We start from the raw sequence: 19,699 nt of genomic DNA on the forward strand, positions 1-19,699 counted from the left end.
AATGTATCTGAGGCCTACGCAAAGTACTCGAAAACAATTCACAAAATGTCAGCCTGTTTCTAATTAAAAGTTAAAGTACTTATGTGTTAAGGGGTGCACCACAGAAAAAGTTTATTGAATTAATTAAAACTGGTCCCTTTAGAATCATCATCTCCCGAGCCTTTTTCCCAACTATGTTGAGGTCGGCTTTCAGTCTAACCGGATACAGTTGAGCACTAGTGTTTTACATGGAGCGACTGCCTATCTGATCTTCTCAATCCAGTTACCCGGGCAACTCTGAACCTCTTGGTTAGACTGAGGTCAGATTTACTGGCTCGTGACTACCCGTAACGACCGCCAAGAATTATAAATGACAGCGCCATTAGAGACTCATTCGAATACGCCTACATACAAATAAACTTTTGCGAGCGTACAAAATTGATTGACTATGCTAAAACAATAAACAAACAAATCCGGGTTTTATTCCTAACACCATTTTTATTTTGTACGCGAAATTGTGCGTGCTTTATTTAATGGCCGCCACCACGTGGTCACAATAGGCTTTGTTGTCCAACTACGATAGCCCAAGTACCTGCCGGTGTTATGAGATATCGTTATATAATGCCTCAATGTGGGATAACATAATAATATCAGTTGTTGTGCTGTTTACAACCCGCATGTATTGTGTCTGGCACGATAATAGAATTACGGTTCAAGTTATTTTGAGATGCAGTGTTAACCAATAAGGTTAGTCTTCATGTATTTTGTGTTGTCAAGCGATAGTCTTAAATGTTATGAGCCATAATCGTTACAAATGCGAGATTTAAAAAGAATCCGTCTCTAATGAAATGAGTGCTGTAGTATAAAGAAATGCACTCTTTATGTGATTTTTATCCTGTTTGTTATACCTACCTGTACATTGACTACTGACCATAAAACAATTTACTTTTACAAAACGAACTTTCATATAAACACCAATATTTATCTTCACAGGCAAACATGTTTGTCACATTTGTGAGTTCAGTTGGAAAAATCTGCCGCAAGCTCGCTAGATTTAAGCCAAATATATATTTTGATTTTAGTGTCAAACTGAATCTAATTAATATAGTCACACAGATCTTATCTTAAATACTCGTAAGTCACATCTAAAAAGAGTCATCAACTTATTGCCCCCATTCCAATTTTATTCGCAACCGGCACAGAAAGTTTTATTCTTCAAAGAAAAAAACCTACAAAAATTGATGGAAGAAAAATGGAAACCCAATCTTTTAAAAAACACTTTAAATTAACGGTAACAATATATGCACACCGGTCGGTTCTTTAAATAAAACCATTCACCTATGATTGTATGCCTGATCCCTTACAAACAACCGTTAGTAGCGTAAACTAGCCGTATTTAGTGATTAAGAACTCCTATATAACAAATGAAGGTAGCCATTATTTATTGTAAACTTCGGACTTGATTGATACCCAGAAACACAGCTGGCGGTTTCTGAGAGTTAGAAATCTATTTTTAGTATCCACGAGTAAGAACATTTGTTATGGTACTGATCTCTTATTAATTTGATTAATATTAATAAGTACCTACTTGTTTACGCAATAATGTTATATTGTAGGACTGAATAAATATGTCTTTAGGTAGGTACGAGTAATAAACAAGATTTCTAAGATAGGTGGATAATGTTGAGGGAACTCTTTTGTTGGGTAAAAATATCGCCCATTCCTTTTTATGCAAATAGATAAGTACTTTACCCGGATTTATATTATACGGGGAAGAAATCCCTAATAAAAATAAAGGTTCAAGAAAAATATTCTTGAAGATGTATAAACATTGATACCTTTATTGTGTTTATTGTTTACTGTATCAATTTGGGTAAAATACTTGACCCGAATACGTAGGATGACGTAATATATTCGTGCCAAAAATTTGGCTTGTTGAATACCCTTCCTAACAAGAATATATCCCCTAATTTCCTGTATCGACCTCAACGACAAATAACCCTTGACGTCAAGGTTTCCGTCACCATTCATAAGCTAAATAAGAGGCAGAAATAATACAAATCCTCCTATACAAATATCGGCGATTTGTCACTCTTGCATTCTTCAAGAAAGTTTCCTAAGGAGAGGGATTTGACGTGCAATGATAACTTACGGCACAATCAGTGTTCTTGAAATTACTTTTTATCCAAAAAAATACAATACTGTTGTAATAAAGCACACGAATTAAAAACAAGAAATTCGCTTTACATTAGAATGGATAATTCTAAAAGCATCAAAAGTTGCTTCAGGGAAAAAATATATGTACCTACTACCTCCATAAAGTCAAAAACTAACAGGTATTTCCTACATTGGTGTCTAGCCAGTATATGTAGTTACAAAGTTCCATACTCAATTAATCAACTGCGCAGACAGGAGTATCCGCATCCATCTAAGTTTTAGCCAGTTCCTAATATCGACCATGTTACGTACCAGTCATGCTGGGACCTTTGGACGAGTTAGGTTAGTCCGGATATTAGGGACACAGCACTTTGCTTGTGAGAAGATGATACCTTAACGTGGCTTGATTGATGAGGTGCATTGTAACATGATTGTAACGTTACGTGTGAACCGGATTCTTCTTACTAAGATACAAGAATCCACAAATATTTTGGCTCAGGTTTAAACATTATTAATATGCCTATATTTTTATTATTTTGCACTAATGCTCAAACTGTGTGCTCAAATGCACCTACCACTTCTGTTTCACCACCGCCCTAAGGTAGACTGGTAGAGAACGCCCAAGGCGTTAAGTCCGCCGTTGTAAAATTTGTATAAAGTAGTTTAAAGACTTAAAGTAAATAAATAAAATTGACTCATTTTGTTTTCTGCAACTTAATTCTTTAGGGCTTGATTGAAGGTATATATTGTGCGCTTCAATTTTCGTTCTGACAGCACACTATGTTTGCCAAAAAATCATGTATTTTATCATGCGGTATTAACAAAGCACTTAGTTCTGAACAATGTCCTTTTGTGTTATACAATGCGAGCGATGAAATTCAATTTAGATTAAACATTGTTAGCGAGATTGGCTTGTCTATCTCTGTACTATTTAGATTCGAATGCCGTCGCTCTTACGTATTCATCCAGTTACGAAGAGCAAGCAAAATTATCGAATAGCTTTTGAATTAATAGAAGTCACACAGGACAAAATATTTACATAACCTTGCAGAGTCAGTGTAAACAGGCATCAGTTTAATCTTTCCACTTCAGAACTCATAGATTTTTGCCTCAAAGATCGAGGCCATGCAAGATTCAACAATCCACCGAGTTTTCCATTTACCCTTCACCTTTTATTCCCGAAACTTCGCAAATACTATGTTCTACGCAGTGGTCTTGACAGTCGAGATTTTTATTCCGTAAGTCTTCTCACCACAACATATAACTTAGAACTTGCAGACACGCCAGGAAAGTCCCTAACACGAAGTTCCGTTTTACTCCAAGCTTTATTGTAATCCTCTAGAGTCTGCGGACAAAAGCCGTTCGTGGAATCCTAGTGGCTCTTGTCTAAGGCATACTAAATATAGATCGTTATTTTAAAGTACTCCAGTCCGACCGCAGATACTTCCTACGTCGATTCGAAGAAAGTCTGTGATTTATAGCGGAGTTTAAAGTCGATATGTTAAGAGTCAAGTCTACCATTTGTACGAGGGCTATCTCGCTGGGACTTGACACTTTTTCCTCGGTATTTCAAAGACAGATTTAAAACTTTAGAATCTAAGATAACAGGGGACGATTAAACATTCATAATCAGCTATCCAGTTAACAGCTCAGTTAACATTTAGGACAGTAACCGGTCATCGAATCATTTACTGAACTGATATTACTCAATAATCCTGTTCCGTAGTCTACGAGGAACCCAAAAACTTTCGTTTGTAGCAAGATATCAGCACTGTGCATCAGGGATCCAAGTCCATAATAAAAATACTGATCCCTTGCTTTTATTATACGATTCCTATGAGTCTGGATTAAGAGTCTTGTGTACTGGTGTGTGAAATGGATTTTCTATCTCCTTATTACTTTCCTACAAAGTTGGAATTGGCCTTGAGCATTTGTTGATAAAGAGTAAAATAAATATTACAAGATGCTGATCGTACAATCATCTTTGGTACAATCTACATCTTTAGGTTTAAAAAATGATAAAAAGCACAAGATATCATTTCTTTTTTTATAATGTTTTTCTTTGTCCGCAGGTGGTGAGGATGTTCGTCCTAGTGGTGATGGTATTCGCGCTCTGCTGGCTACCATACCACGCGTACTTCGTGTTAACATACCACTACCAGTCCTTAGCGTCCGCGCCATTCGCCCAACATATCTACCTCTTCTTCTATTGGCTGGCCATGGCCAATTCCATGTTCAACCCTTTAATATATTACTGGATGAGTAATAAGTAAGTATTCCTTCTCAATTTTGTCAATTCTTTTTATTCGATTCTTCTTGAAATCTGTCACCACGTGTTTGCCCCTCGTGCGTGAGTAAAAGGGTTATTGGTTTTTCCGGTTAAAGAATTTCTAGAACGTTCCCGACCTTCGGTTTAGGATTTTTTGCCAATAAATAACGTAGGTAGGCTCTGTTCTAACATGGAATTTGATACCGTCATTGGGTAACCGCGTGTTACGTCCGAATTCTCTTGAGGAACATTTGGCAATAGTCCATGGGGAAATAACTACAAGCGTTTGATAACATACCAATTCTGGGATGGGTCATGCGTATAGTAATACTTATTTGGAACTGGCGGTTTGCCGCGGTTTAACTGCAATTATTTATTTATTTTTAAAGATGACGAATTTGTTGGTTTCCACTTAAAACATTGAGTATTGTTTATTTGCCACCTAACTTGTTCAATATTTCATAACTCATATGATTTCTCATAAATCAAAAACTTCACATCATTAGATCAACAAAACGAGTTGAGAGATTTGTTTGGAGAAATATTTGTTATTCTTGGTGTAAACACCTGAAAACTGCAATATTTTATTTTTGCGGTATCTGGAGCCATATTATACACAGGACTACAGTGAGGTCGTTTAAGAATCTAACAAGAATATAGTATTAGGTGCTTTGTATACTTCTAACTACTAGGTAAGTAAACGACTAGCCATGGCGATAACGAATGATGCAAACTTTTGAAATTTCTATCTAAAAATGTAGCCAAAACTAGGAAAACAGGACCAAAATAAACTTGAATGCTTCGTAGAAACGTTTCATGTAGCTTTAGGAACTAATTCCTGTTACGTGCAATTAGGCGGATTTATCTGTACGCTGTAGGGTCCCTCTAATGAATGACGGACTGATTGATCTTCTTTTGAATGCAGACATTGGAGGAGTCACAAAACTTGGTAGCTATTGTGACCATTTATATGTTTTAGTCTTGGGTTTATTTTATATTATTTACATACTTGTTTATTGAACTTGGTACTATGGTACTTTCAATTTAAAAACTTTCTTAGTTTCGGTTTCGAAAATAACGTGAAAACTGTGATGAGAATTGTATACCTACTTACAATTTGCAAATCAAACACTATTAAAGAAGGTAGTGCAAAGATACGGGCATTATTATGTACATAGAAATGGCTGAAATACGCACAGGTTATTTTTCTATGCATGAATGGCTTTGCACGGTCGACTAAAATGGTGCTTTTGAACCATTTTGTAGTACGAATGTAGAAATTTTGTTAGGTTTTCTCTTTATGTCTCTAAGTGGGCAACAAAAACGGAGTCTTTGCGTAGAATTTTTATGATCTAATGAAGGTTTCGCTGACCCCATTTATTTGAGCTTTTTCTTCTTGTATTTACTCTGTATCTCATATCTTTTCCGCACCATACTATGTAGGTTGTGTTTCATTATAATATACTGTTATAGATGTGGTGTTGAAAATATCACCCTTTTTTTTTTAGCGACGTAAAATCATCAAATGACCCCTCCCGCTGTGGGTTAGCAGCGGCGAGGGAGTGTCAGACTCTTACTGACTAAAATCGTCGTGTTCCGTCATAGGCCTTTCATGTACCGGGGCCGCGGTATCTCTTTCGAACAACCCGCAGCCCGAAAATATCACCCTTTGGACTATTATTCTATATTTTACTCTGTTAAAATACCCTCTGAAATCTGTGATGACTATTTTTATCAGAGTTTTCCCACTTTTATCGTAATAACAATAAAACTCGGGCAAGTGAGTGGTTTTCCCACTATTAGATAAAAGAGGGTTTAATATGACGCTCGTTTATAAAGGTGCGGACATTTTATCTCCTGAAAACTGTAAAGTAGCTATTTTTGTCGTGCCTTTATGTTCTTAATAGAAGGGACCATATTCCGCATTTGTGAAAAAGAAATGTAGGTAGGAAATTTTATTCATGTTTTATTTTGAAAGAATGTCTAATAATAGCACACTGTCCATTTCATATTCTCATTGTGGGTGCATAATATGTAACTCTAAAAGTACCTAACTATCCTTGATAAAAGTCCATATATTACTCCTAGGTCCTTACATAACTTAAGAGCGTGTACGTCAACCGCGCGCCATTTGGCCTAAAATGGTACTTTTCAAACCACTGTTTCTCAGTAACTACTTATCCTATAACTATGTTATTTTTTAATAACGCAAGATAATTTCACTGTCTATATAGTTAATTGAACATAAATTTCAATTTGTGTAGTTTAAATACTTAAAACCCCTATAACGTAACAGATGTTTTATAAAATTCCCGTTCAGCGTCTATTTCGAAGCTTAAATTCATGTGAAAACAGTGGCAAATCTAATCATATTTATTTTTTTACTCATAGACGAAATCCCCATGCCTATAGTTAGTTGAAAACATTTTTTGATTTAGGTCTCTATCTTTCAGAAAAAAATATTTTAACAATGTGAAAAATTGTGAATTTCAAATGCTTTTTTTACCTATCTATCTTACTTAATTTAATATAACAATTATTTACTATAGTAATATAACTCTTTCTTTAAAACATAAACTTTATATTATAATTTAATCTCTCGTTTTTATTTTTTTATAAATTATTTAAAAACTACTATAAAACGCTGCACGCGAGTCAACTCAAACCAGACCGCCGCAAGGCTTCACAGAGAGAGGACGTGTCGCTCCGTCACATCGCGTAGGGTGAATAACCTCTGCCGTGGATACCGAGAATAGAGTACATTTCAAGCGCGACCAACAAATCTTGATACATTACTATTTTATTTAAAGCTCAATTTTGAAGCATATTTTTTTTATCGATTGAGTTGAAATTTTGTTTGAATGTTCAGTTTTAATGACAATGTATGATTCTATATCCAATATGGCGGTATACCCAAGATGGAGAAAAAAATGTTTTTAATGCATTCCTTCGATATGGGTATCAAATGAAAGGGCTTGCTATGAATAACTTGAAAAAAAATGTGTCGCAAGTCTAAATCCAATATGGCGGACTCCTTAGGCTAGAAATCACTTATTGCAGATGTCTGTTACCAATCGAGCTATAACTTGTTTTTTTTTTCATTTTGGATGTATCCAAATTTTGACTTTTGATCTCGAATAACTTTTGAAGCATATAGGATAGATAACTTAAAACTTTATTTGCAATGGTAAACCCAAGCTCTTCACCAATATTTGGCTTTCCGGCAATTGTTGTTATTTGACCACAATTTTTCGGTCTGGATGGACTGGACCATTCATATAAACAATCAATTTTTCAAATCGGTCCAGGCGTCTTTGAGAAATCGAGAACAATCACAAAACAATCTAATTGAAACCTCCTTTCTTTTTTTGAAATCGGTTAAAATACAGAAACTCTTAACATTGTCATTAATCATCAGTCGACTATTTAGTACTGTTGAAAATTGTATGTAATATACAGAAAGTCCTCAAAACCAAGGTTTTCATAGGTGCCCGATTTTTTTGCAAAAGAGTGTAACGACTTATTTTCATGCTTTTATATTTTAGACATCCATAGACTTACACTATTTTCCCGCTATTAACTATTTACTAAATAATATATTTTTTGTTCTACCAATTTCACTCGAAAGGATCAAAATGGTTTGTGTAACTATACGTGAAGTATGATAGGCACGCACACAGCCGCGACGCTAGTCTGCGCGGTTTTTTGCGTTGAATTACCTAAAGTTGACATCGCGCGCCGAGCGTACACGCTCTTAAGTATTCCGCGCAACAATGTTAAGTATTCTTATATACTTTTATGTAAGTATCAGCCAATTTGTTAACGTCGATTGTAACAAGTTAATCTTGCGGAACTTTATTATGGCCTATAAAGGAAAACTTTGTTTACTCGTTTTGTTCCAATGATAATAAAGATTCATGTCCTTAAGTATACCTAAGGATGGACGGTTGGTCAGACAAAAATGTTATGACAATTTGTTATGACCAGTAAATTTTTTATTCACAAATTATTTACATTAATTGAAAAAATAAAATAAAATAAACTTAATAATAATAAATAATATAACCAGTAAATTGTGTTCACGGGTAGAAAATCATATAAGCTAAGCTAGCTGACCAAATAGTGTATACTACCTACGTAATGGATTCCACGAAACTTATATTAGAGTGCAGATTCCATTATAAATGCATAACCATAAAGCTATGCCACGGACTGATTTCTGTGCGCTAAATAGTTTCTATACCAAGTTTATCTCGTATTTCGCGTACAATATTCGTTAGCAATTAATTAAGTAGAATACAAGTTATTTGTCATAGTTCAAAACATGTAAGTTTTGGCAACTCAACAAAGTTGGATCAGAAACTATACGACCTAGTTCGCAAAGTCTTTGTTGGAATGTCTGCAAATAAATTATCTCACTTAGATGATTAATGTGAAGATATTTGACCTTTTTCTGTATATTGTTTTATACAAATCCTTGGCACTTTTTAGCCAAAAAAACTGGCTAAAGAAGCCTAGGGCTTAGTGGTTTTAACATGCTGTAATTTTTTTTATTCGATTGATTTTACTATTTACACAATTTTTATTGTACCTACTCAACTCAATTTATCCTCTTATGGTATATATTTCACTCTTTATTTATACAACTTTTTTTTTACTGACACCGAATACTGTGACATAGTTTTGAATGTATTTGTTGCCTACCAAAACGTGGACAGTAGGTATTAATTGAATTGGCTACGCGTTCACACAATATGGATTAAATTGGCAGTTCGAGGAAATTTTTATCACCTGCAACTATGCTGAAATTCATATATTGACATTCGGTTCTAAACTTATTTTAAAAAAAAACACGTAAACATGTATGGAAGACAAAAAAAGGTACGGAAGTACGGAAGAGTTATATAAGACGTGAAGAGCACCCTTGAGTGGTATAAAACTAAACGCCAACACTTGAGAAACAACATTAAGCTCCCTTACGATTGTCTTTTGTTTACCTTATCCTCAAACGAATATAACTCGGAACAATAAAGGCATTCTTTGCGCCATAAACCACAAAAGTTCGCATAAACTGTGATATGAGATGTTGATAAATGTCTTGAAATCGTGCTTCTGTTCTGTAAACATGGTCTTTGGAATGCCTCCAAACATCTTCTATGTAGGTAATGTAATTCAGTGAATACCACGTTATTCAAAGAAATTCATGTGTATAAGGTGAAATAGTAACGTTCCCATGTTTTTGAATTTAGAAGCCTTAATGTAAAGATCAAGACTGTTTAAAGTGGGTTCATCTAATAAAGAATAGCTACCTGTGTAGGTATAGGTACTAAAACGGTTTTAATGTTTTCCAAAGTTCAACGATCCAACCAACAAGTTTCTAATCAAATATGTATTTTATTAGTCTGGGTTTTATAAGCGGGCAGAGTCACCTTCTTAAGACTTTTATTTGAATTTAGTGAAAACAATTAGATCTAATATAAACAGTTCATTACAAATGGAACCATTTCTTATGCTAACAAAATTATGTACTTAATGCAATTTTAATTTAGGCTTCAAATCGTATCATCTTTTAAGTGAAGTATCTCTATCTACTTAATTTTATTTATTCATTTTCTGTTTACTTACCTTATAAAATCATAATACTGCCTAAATGTATCGCATTATAAAACTATTCATAGAGATCACTTAATACTGTTTTTCTTTCAGATTTCGGATATACTTCCGAATGGTGTTATGTTGGTGTTGGACCCCAAAAACAGCAACATCAACCGACTTGAAGAAATTAGAAATGAACAAATCGTTCTCTGGTAAGCATATTTCCTGTAATTAAAATAATCCAGCCATTTCCATCGAGATAATATCTCGTGGAAAACAATCAGGGAGGGGAATTAATTTTCGCAACGCTTTCCCGGCTACGTCAAGGACATAAGACCACAGAGCTCTTAATGTATAGTTATGCCAAACGGCATAATTAGTTTCTTGCCATCAAAATGGAAACGCACGAGTGAATTTGAAGCTTCTTCTTTCAAAGAAGGCATTGAGTTGTCATAATAATCTTGAACTTGAAATTGAACAAACCTCCTTATATCAATTTCATATGCATGATGTTTGCGTGGGATGTCCTCTGTTTTCTAGGCGACAGTGTTTTGTTTTTTTCCGCTCTGCAAATGACAGCGGTTGCGTTCGGGGGATAACTTTTGTAAACACAAAGGATTGCTGTTTAAAAAGACGTTATTAAAGACACCATGTTTTTTTCAATGTTGGATTCAGTTTATTTTTAGTACATTAGGACAATGGGTGAAAAATAAGTATCTTAAAATAAGAAGCTCATTGGAAATAAATATGGTGATATCTTTCTTTAGCATTTTGAAGCCGTGTTCTAGACAAATATTTTATAACTTTTAAGAACAAGAATACGTTAATAAAGATCAGGTATAACACTCAAATTCACATGTTTCTGATGAATTGAGAGCTTGAGCAATTCCATCGCTTTAGGGATTTCATAAATCCTCTGAGCTTCACAGATTAAAAGTTAATTCTGATGTTGTTATCCTGCAAATGGATTTTTCACCAGTATTGGAATGCCGATGAAAAATCCATTCAGTAACATTGATGATAGCTATTTGTAATACTATTTTTATTTGCTGTCAACAAAGTAAAGGTTCTATTAAAAACCCGTATGTATTTGCAATAGCAGTGGGTATTTTAGTAAAGCAAACATAGTCAGGTATTTGTTTAACAGTAAATTGCTAAAAAAATAAACATGGGACCCACCCAATATACCCTGATGTCAGTGCAAATATACTAATATAAATCTTTACATAATAGTACCTACCTATTCTTTAATTAGATACTATTTTTTAACTATTCCCTTACTTACAATGCATTATCTATAGACAAAATTAAGCTTATGTTATAATTATCACCTACTTATTGAATTACCATCTTCTCAAAATGTCTAATAATACTTAGATTAATGTCATGTAAAATGTATCTCTAATATACATTAGGGAAACACAAGCACGATCTAGGGCTCATATTTTGTCCCATTTAAGTAGGTAACGCTATGTTCCTAATCCTTAAGCAAAGCTTAGTAATATGTAACACTTAAGGCTAGCTAGGTTTTATAAATTACGCTAGGACACCTCTGTGTGCTATTAGAATGTATTTTTTTCTATCTTTTCTTTTACTCTTTCTAGTGGTTGCTGTTAACGTGATTCTTTAATTTTAAAGAACTTTTCTCTTTGCTATTCAAAACCAAAAAATGCGTGGGATGTTGGTAGCGATAAATAAATGTCAGTGCTAACTTTGTAAAATGTCTATGTTTTAAAATGAAGTTTTCAGTCTAATAACTTAAAAAAGATCCAATGCATAAACAATTAGTCTATAATCTTAAAAAAGCACCTGATGTCAGCTGATCTGTGAAGAAAAGAGAAGGTATTTCATGCAGAAACCTATTAAAATTGCGTGATAACATAAATGGAACATCATCAAGGATATTAATGTAATTTTTAAGCAAGCAAATAAAAACACAAACTTTTTTATTATTAACGTTAATAACTTTGTAACATAAACTACGCTTATAACGAGTGTCGTATAATTTTATTACAAAGCCTACAATATAGCTACAATAGCTTGTAAAAATAATGATGTTGCGTAACCAAGAGATATCATCCATCTTCCCTGAAATTATGACAACCAAAGTGTTTTAGAAGCAGATTCGAGTATTTATTTTGACATTCCTTTTATGCGAAATTCAATTATATATTAACCATTTGGCAACGATTGTGGAAGCATTAGTATATCCTTAATATATTCGAGCTAAATTCACGATGGAAATGTTAATAATTTTCATTTGAAACATGTTACAATTGGCTGCTAACTTTTATCGAGCGATGTTCGTTCACAGACATAATTTCAGTGAATATGTTTTCACCCCTGCAGGTGGGTGTTATGTGTTTCCATTTACTTTATTACTCCAGGTGTAAAATTGTGACGGAAAACCATGAGGCTTTCCCATGGAGTAAGGAAAGATGACCGAGGTGGCCATGACCAATACGATCAGTTACGAGTGAACTAACGAGGCGTTCGGTATCTTTGAGACATCTGTCAGCGAATTTTGGTATTACAGAAAATGGTCGGGTCCAGAGAAGACGTATAAGACCGACAATAGTAACGTTTCTCGTCCCCCGCTCACCCGCATTTTGACTCGCTACTTTCTTAGGCGATTTTCCGTTATGGCACGTCCGCTGGTCATTTCGTTTCCATGGGCTTTCCCTTGAACTGAAAAGTGAAGTCATAAACATGTGACGATCAATCGTCAAGCTGGCCTGATGGACTGGCCCTAATATATTTCCAACGATCTACAGTACCATGATGATTGACGGCCTAAAACTAGATTTGACGATCCCCGTTCAATATAGGGATCGGGTTAAATGATGAATATACGTCATTAAATGCGATGTTCGCTGAATGTAGGTACAATAGTTTCTTGGCAAAGGTCTGTCCTGTAGAAACTTATTGAGTTGTAATCGGAGAATGGTGTTATTGATGTACATATTCTGTCCCTCTGTCGTCTTTTGTGAGGCCCTCAATAGAATGATTTATGCTTCGATGATATTGAACTTGGCTCGATATGATTAGAATTGTGTTTTGTCGTATTCAAAACATGATGGAACAATTTACTATTCATTTTGATGAGTTATGATGTTCGTTGGTGCATATGGTTTTATTTGAAAATCGATCAGATAAATATTTTACATTTTAGAAATATTATTTTAAAGTACGTATTTTGTTGCAGTAAGCCAAAGAAACTATCGAGACATATCGTCTTTTAGCCGAGCATGACATTCAAAAAGACGGAGCAACACTTCGCGCTCTACGCCGCAGCATGGTAAGCCGTAAATATTTTATACTAAGTACCCAAAACAAGCGCTTTCACTCACAAATGCACGGCTGTAAAAAATACCCAGTGCAATAAGGCGAAAAAAGATCTTCCATTTAGATTACGCTCTCAAAATTTACTACAAAATTTCATCAGCAACAGGCCGTTTGGTGTGCAATGGTCTTTTGTTTTGCTTTTTTAAGGAACCGTGGCAAAAAAAGAGAAAAAACCGTATATTTTTTGTAAGTCAACGCAACATTCAAGTAACATAGTATAGGATAACCCCACTGCATACTGAACTTTCAGCCGATCGATGGCAGGCCCAATATAATTTATTTTGAAGGTCACAATCAAGCTTTTTAGAATGTCTGATTCTAGCTCGATAACCGATCATTTTGCGCAACCGAATTATCTACATATCCATCTCCATAGTGATTTATGCACCCAATCACACTATCGGCCGACTTCAAGTTTGCACACTGATGTTGTATTCATAATTCGACCCCATTTCCAAAATGTTCATAAGGGCACTTTGCCAAACACATTGGCAGTTGTCACACAAACCAATAAGTAAGTATACAGTTGGAGCGTATTTCTCTTTAGTTATATGTACTTTTTGCTTGTAATAAAATATGTAGTTTTCCAAGACGCCAGCTGGAAGTAATTTGTCAAATGCTTTGAGATGTTATGAACGAAACATTTTGTTCTAAAACAAAATTTTGTCTTTTGCCTAACTTTTAGGTTCTGTATTTTTCTTTTATATTTTGTGAGTCTTAAATGACAGAAAATAACATTGATTAAACACCTATGTTACCTTCTATACTATAGACAAATATATGATTTTATTTACATGCCCTTCCGGGGGTCACATGCTTACCCACATGATATAACCTTATAACAACACTAACATTGAACCATCATTACTTGCGAGCATACAAGTAAACAGTCGAAGTATTAAGTAAAGAAATAATGGACATTCCTTGTTGACGCGTAAAAACAGGCAGAGGGAGGGTCACGTATATATGTATGTACCTATATACCTAAGTTGTGTCACGGTTTATTAACAACTGGGAGTAACTATTTTGTTAGTTGGGAATACTGTTACAAATGTGAGGGTCAAGGTTGGACGTAACTTATGATTTCAGTGACAGCGAAACTTGGTAAAGGTATCTTTATTTTTTCTGAAACTTTTATAATATTCGCGTACCAGATGTGCAGCAAGAAATCAAATTATCCTTTTATGCAAACATTTTTTACTAATGAAATCAATTGAATTAATGTTATTTGAAAACAAGTTAAAATAATGTGCAATATTTATTCATTTGAAAATAAAAGATTCCTGTAAAATAAGCACTCTTTTATTATCCTCCGAGCCTTTTCCCAATCATGTTGGGGTCGGCTTCCAGTCTAACCGGATTCAGCTGAGTACCAGTGCTTTACAAGAAGCGACTGCCTATCTGACCTCCTCAACCCAGTTGCCCGGGCAACCCGATACCCCTTGGTTAGACTGGTGTCAGACTTACTGGATTCTGACTACCCGTAACGACTGCCAAGGATGTTCAATGACAGCCGGGACCTACGTTTTAACGTGCCATTCGAAACACAGCCAGTAAAATAAGCTCCTTACAAATTATATCAAGATGCCACATATTGAAAAATCTTTATACCTCTATAGAAAGTAGGTAAGCACATATTCTCTACCAAAACCAGGGCTCAAATCTAGTCCCATAGCCCAAAGAGGTATCGATTCCTAGTACTTATTAATCTAAACCTCTGAACGGAAAGAGCCCAGTAATCCTATATTGTTAGAAATACCTCGAATACTCAAGACTCACCTTCATTATTATGCCTAACAAATTGGTTTTATGTAGGTACCTATTCCAAATTTGAATAAAAAAAGAATAAAACCTTTGTACATCGTTGCTGCAACATGCCTTTTTAAACGTTTTACCATAATGTTTAGTATGGAGGTTGGATACCTAACTTAAGGCTAGACTAGACATTTACCGTTAAGGGGGTTGAGTTTAATCCTAACCCTTGTTTGTACTCATAGAAATGTACACTCACATAACTGGTAATCCTAATTTGCAAGTCTATTTGGTACCAAACAAGCCGGCTGTTGCTTGTTTAGTGCTTATGCCTATAATTTGTTTGCGCCCAGTAAGTATGTTTAGCATACAATTATCATAAACAGAGTGGATCCTCAATCAATGACGATAAACTACTAAGAGTAGTATTATCATACCATTTAAAAAGTAATATAATTTCTCAATAAAGAACTTGAAATAGTTGATAAAAACCATGACCGTTATTATTATTAAATCATGCTGAAGACAGGTTTTTCAATTAAACCATTTTACTTTAAATGTCTGAAAACATTAATGGTAGCACCTTTTTTATAACGAGTCGTTGACAAAAGCTACTTTTAAGCAAAAAAGTAGGGTAAAGACTACTAGGGCTAGGTTTTGAATTTAAATTTTCGATGTATTGTAATAAATTCTACTTCTCAAGAGCTTTCAAATGAAAAGCTATTAATTAATTTAAATATATTTTGTTTAACTTATCACGTTGGCCATAAATTATAATAATCACAAACTACCAAAGAAAGTTTTCGAAAGCTCTTTGGTGAGAGCTTTCATAATTTAATTAGTCTTAACAAATACGATGATAGAACTTTAGAAAATTATTGCCTTTCGAATTTTGACTCCAGATTTCTTTTTCTTTTCGATTTAGCAAATAATCGATAAGTTCTAATCGTAAAGTGACTTGTCCCAAGCGATTCGATTTCCAAACAAACGATTGGTGAAATAGATTCGATTGCCCGATTTGATTGTTCGTGAATTCGTGAACTACGATGTGTGTTAATCGATTTTCTTTTGTCGACAGATCACTCGAATGCTACAGAACTGATAACGAATGGCAATGCAGTGCGAATGAATCCGAGAGGTGAACCCGACGAGAGACACTTTCATATGTGTGATGATAAATTATAATAAAACAAGTGACAAGTGTATATATAGTAGCCTAGTTTTTCTACACGAAATCAATTGATTCTAAATTGTAATGTGAATTGAAACAAAATGATCTCGTAAATAGTTTTACGAGTGAATGCTAGTTTTTATAATAAACTTTAATTAAAAATAATGATCATAAAGTTTTTTCAAAATTTTAATATTGGATCTTCTGATTAAGGCTGTAATCAATACGTCGAAATTAATCACGTTGTCTGGAAACTCATTAACCTTTGAACAAAACGGTTTCTTTTTGTTTGTTTGTAGATCATGTTAATTAAAAACGTGTTTAATTGTTCATCTTTTTGGAAGATCTTTGTTGGTATAGGTACATTAGTGCTTTGTTCATATAAGGTAATTTAAAATTGTATCTATTTTTGGTTGAATTAATGAGTTGCATTTTATTTATCAGTTGACTGTTGCACAAAAAAATGATTTTTTTCATATCTGTATTTTCATATATGTCTGTAATTTTTTAGTAAGTATCTACTTACATAGAATCCTTTTTTTCAAAATTAAAGCAGCAGATTTATGAATCTTCAAATAAACTTAGAAACAGTCAGGGTCATTCATGAAACCTCATTTCTGATAAGGTCATTTTATAATAGAATAACTTTAACCTACTTGATAAATATAAAATGTTATGAAACAATTACAAATTTTAAAGCAATGTTACATGAGCAGTTAAGGAATATTCCTCTTTGGTAAGTTGTTTCTGATTTTGAAGAAAAACCTACAGATATTTTTGGATAGACCATACTTGTATAATTTTCCCATATTTTCATGTATCAAAGACAATACTGTACAACATCTACGTTAAGAAATCCATTTTGTGTTTCAGTAAAATAACCAAAATTATTGTACTATCGTAACGTTAACACTTTATTTCCCTTTTCAATAAAATGTTGTTGTTTACTCCATTGGTTTTATTTCCATAACAATACCTTGGATTTCTCACAAGTATTTTTCTCACGGTCGACACTTCATTTGAAATTCAAATCGTTGAAACTATTAGTTCGATTTCCATCAAGTTCGTGATTCAGTGGATTTTCCAATCTAGAAAATAGACTCATATTGACACACGTTTCAACGTAGGAAAGTAATTTTTGAGCGAGCAATGCTATTACCACATTATTGCATGCAATCGAATCGGGGAAACCTGACAATCACAAATGAAAATAATAATGCAATGTACATAGAAAATGAATGTGCTGCGACATGGCTACTTAATCACAGGACTCACTTATTAGCCCTAAATCAAAATAAGTATCGTAACAAAAATTATCTATAAATTTTATGTGTCATTGATCGTAAATGCAGAAATTAAATTGATTATACAGAACTAGAAAGAATTCGTGAACATTAACAAACGCACTTTTTCAGTCATTCATTACTAAACTTCTCTTGCGTTCCTTTACTCATTAATTCAAAAGTTTATCTAAAGTCCATCGGACCTTCGTAAAGTACGTAGCTTCCCAGTAATCGCAGTGCCTTCGTTATCACCTTGATCTCATCTAAGCGGAACAATTAGGAAAAGACCAACTCGGCTTTTTCCCACTACAAAACTACATAAGTACAAATACGTTAAACAAAAGAGGAAAATTCGTACGTACGCACGCAAGGTCGGGAGGAACTTTCCTGCTTTTGCTAGGTCACCGTTTGGAGCAATTACTGGGGACAATTTAGGAGCCGTAAACCACATTAAAGCTAGCTGTTGCTTCTTGATCAAGACGCTAAAACTCCTGATATTAATTCCTGGTAAGTCTACAAGATTAAATCAATTAAGGATTCAGTAATGTATTTTATTTACATGTGTAAACCGTGTAAGCAATTTTGACTATCTAGGCCACGTCATTTACGTAGTTACTCAATTTCTATTTACAAAATTGTATGTCTATTACTAAGAGAACATGATACGTAAGATAATAAACGGAGTTCCTTTTAAGTTGTTGGTTTATCTTGAAATGTAGGTTAAACAAATTGTCGTAACAAAAGTCTCTTATTGTATAACTTGTGATGTCGGCAAATATTAACAAGTTCGTAAGTAAGTCTAAATATTAGTAGGCTGGAAATGTATCTTATTTCAATGTAATATAATCTAGAGAAGGATTGATTTGATAATTTTGATAAAATTTATTTATTTGTATACTGTATTATTAAAAAGTTTTACCTTAAATACAATGGTATGAGCGTCTCAATAAAACTAAACAGAAAAATGTTTGAGTGTCATAAAAATGTTTGTTCAGCAACTTATTATAAGAAAAAATAAATTTTGTCAGTGTTCTCGGTAAGTACTTTGGCACACAACTTAAAATCAGGTGAGTAAAATATGGTCACCCATTTATCTCTTGACCACGACAATAAATCTGACTGGATGTTATTAGTACTTGAGCTACTTTAATAATGGTAGACAATGGAAGCAAAATATTGACCTAAAATTTCCCTGAAGGCCTATTTGTGTCTGGAAATATTTTAGATTTATTAAAATATACTATGAGATAAATTATTCCCGGGAGAGATATTTCAAAAAGCGTGATACTGTAAGAAAATATGTAATAAAAGATTCAATAATATTGAAATATAATAAAGAGACTTTTTAACTATTGTACGACAGAAAAAATAGACTATCTAGGCCTTTAAGGAACCTAATAAATGTTTGGCGCTATTCGCGTTGAAAGGTAAAATATCGGCGAGATTTGGAAAAAAACGATCTTAAATTGATAAAAAATAATGGTAGAATAGTTTCGGTGATATTTTTTACGGGCTGAAAATGACATTGAAAAACAAAGCTGTTTAGATATTTACATAAAGCCTAGATAAAATCACAAAGGGTTTGTTTTCAATAACAATTTTGTAGTTGAAAAAGCTTTGCTTGAAAATAAAGTCAAACATTTAGTTGACCTAACCTTTTTCCAAGTCGTTCTATTATAATTGAATGTTTTAAATCTGACTATTCAGATTCCATATTAAGATTACTGACAGACGTTGTTTACACGCTAACGGAAAATAATAATAAATATTATCCTAACCTAATAAATGTTCTTTAGTATCCAAGCACGTATTTACTACCTTCTTAGTGCTGTAAGGCATTCAACAGATATGAAAATAAAACGGTTGGTTTCACACTTTACCTCACCGCGCCCAGCGCTCCTAATGGGCCCACCTCTTGACATTTGGCATAGATCCAAACCCTTATTCGAACTCCACTAAAGATTTTTCAATTGAAAATCCAATTGTTGTTTCTTTAACTTTTACTTTACAAACACTCTTCATATCAGTCCACTTTCCATATGATTTCAATTAAGAAGATTAATCAAAGTATTTATTTAATGTTGTATAAGTTAGAAATTCCTGGCCAATATTCTATTCCACAATGGATGGAAAAAATAGGATTTTATT

General features: G+C 33.8%; 1 protein-coding gene across 1 annotated transcript in view; it reads left to right on the forward strand.

The window, feature by feature from the left end:
* The window catches only part of LOC110380807 (tachykinin-like peptides receptor 86C), a 66,053-nt gene extending 49,432 nt beyond the window's left edge, over positions 1-16,621 (forward strand). Inside the window, exons 7-10 of the mRNA XM_064037821.1 lie at positions 4,209-4,405; positions 10,112-10,212; positions 13,206-13,298; positions 16,176-16,621. Coding sequence (XP_063893891.1) covers positions 4,209-4,405; positions 10,112-10,212; positions 13,206-13,252 — 345 coding nt within the window. The 3' untranslated portion in view covers positions 13,253-13,298; positions 16,176-16,621. The remainder of the gene's footprint in view (positions 1-4,208; positions 4,406-10,111; positions 10,213-13,205; positions 13,299-16,175) is intronic.
* Positions 16,622-19,699: the final 3,078 nt, after the last annotated feature.

The sequence above is a fragment of the Helicoverpa armigera genome, chromosome 14 (assembly GCF_030705265.1).
Source record: "Helicoverpa armigera isolate CAAS_96S chromosome 14, ASM3070526v1, whole genome shotgun sequence".
In the NCBI taxonomy this organism is placed as follows: domain Eukaryota; kingdom Metazoa; phylum Arthropoda; class Insecta; order Lepidoptera; family Noctuidae; genus Helicoverpa; species Helicoverpa armigera.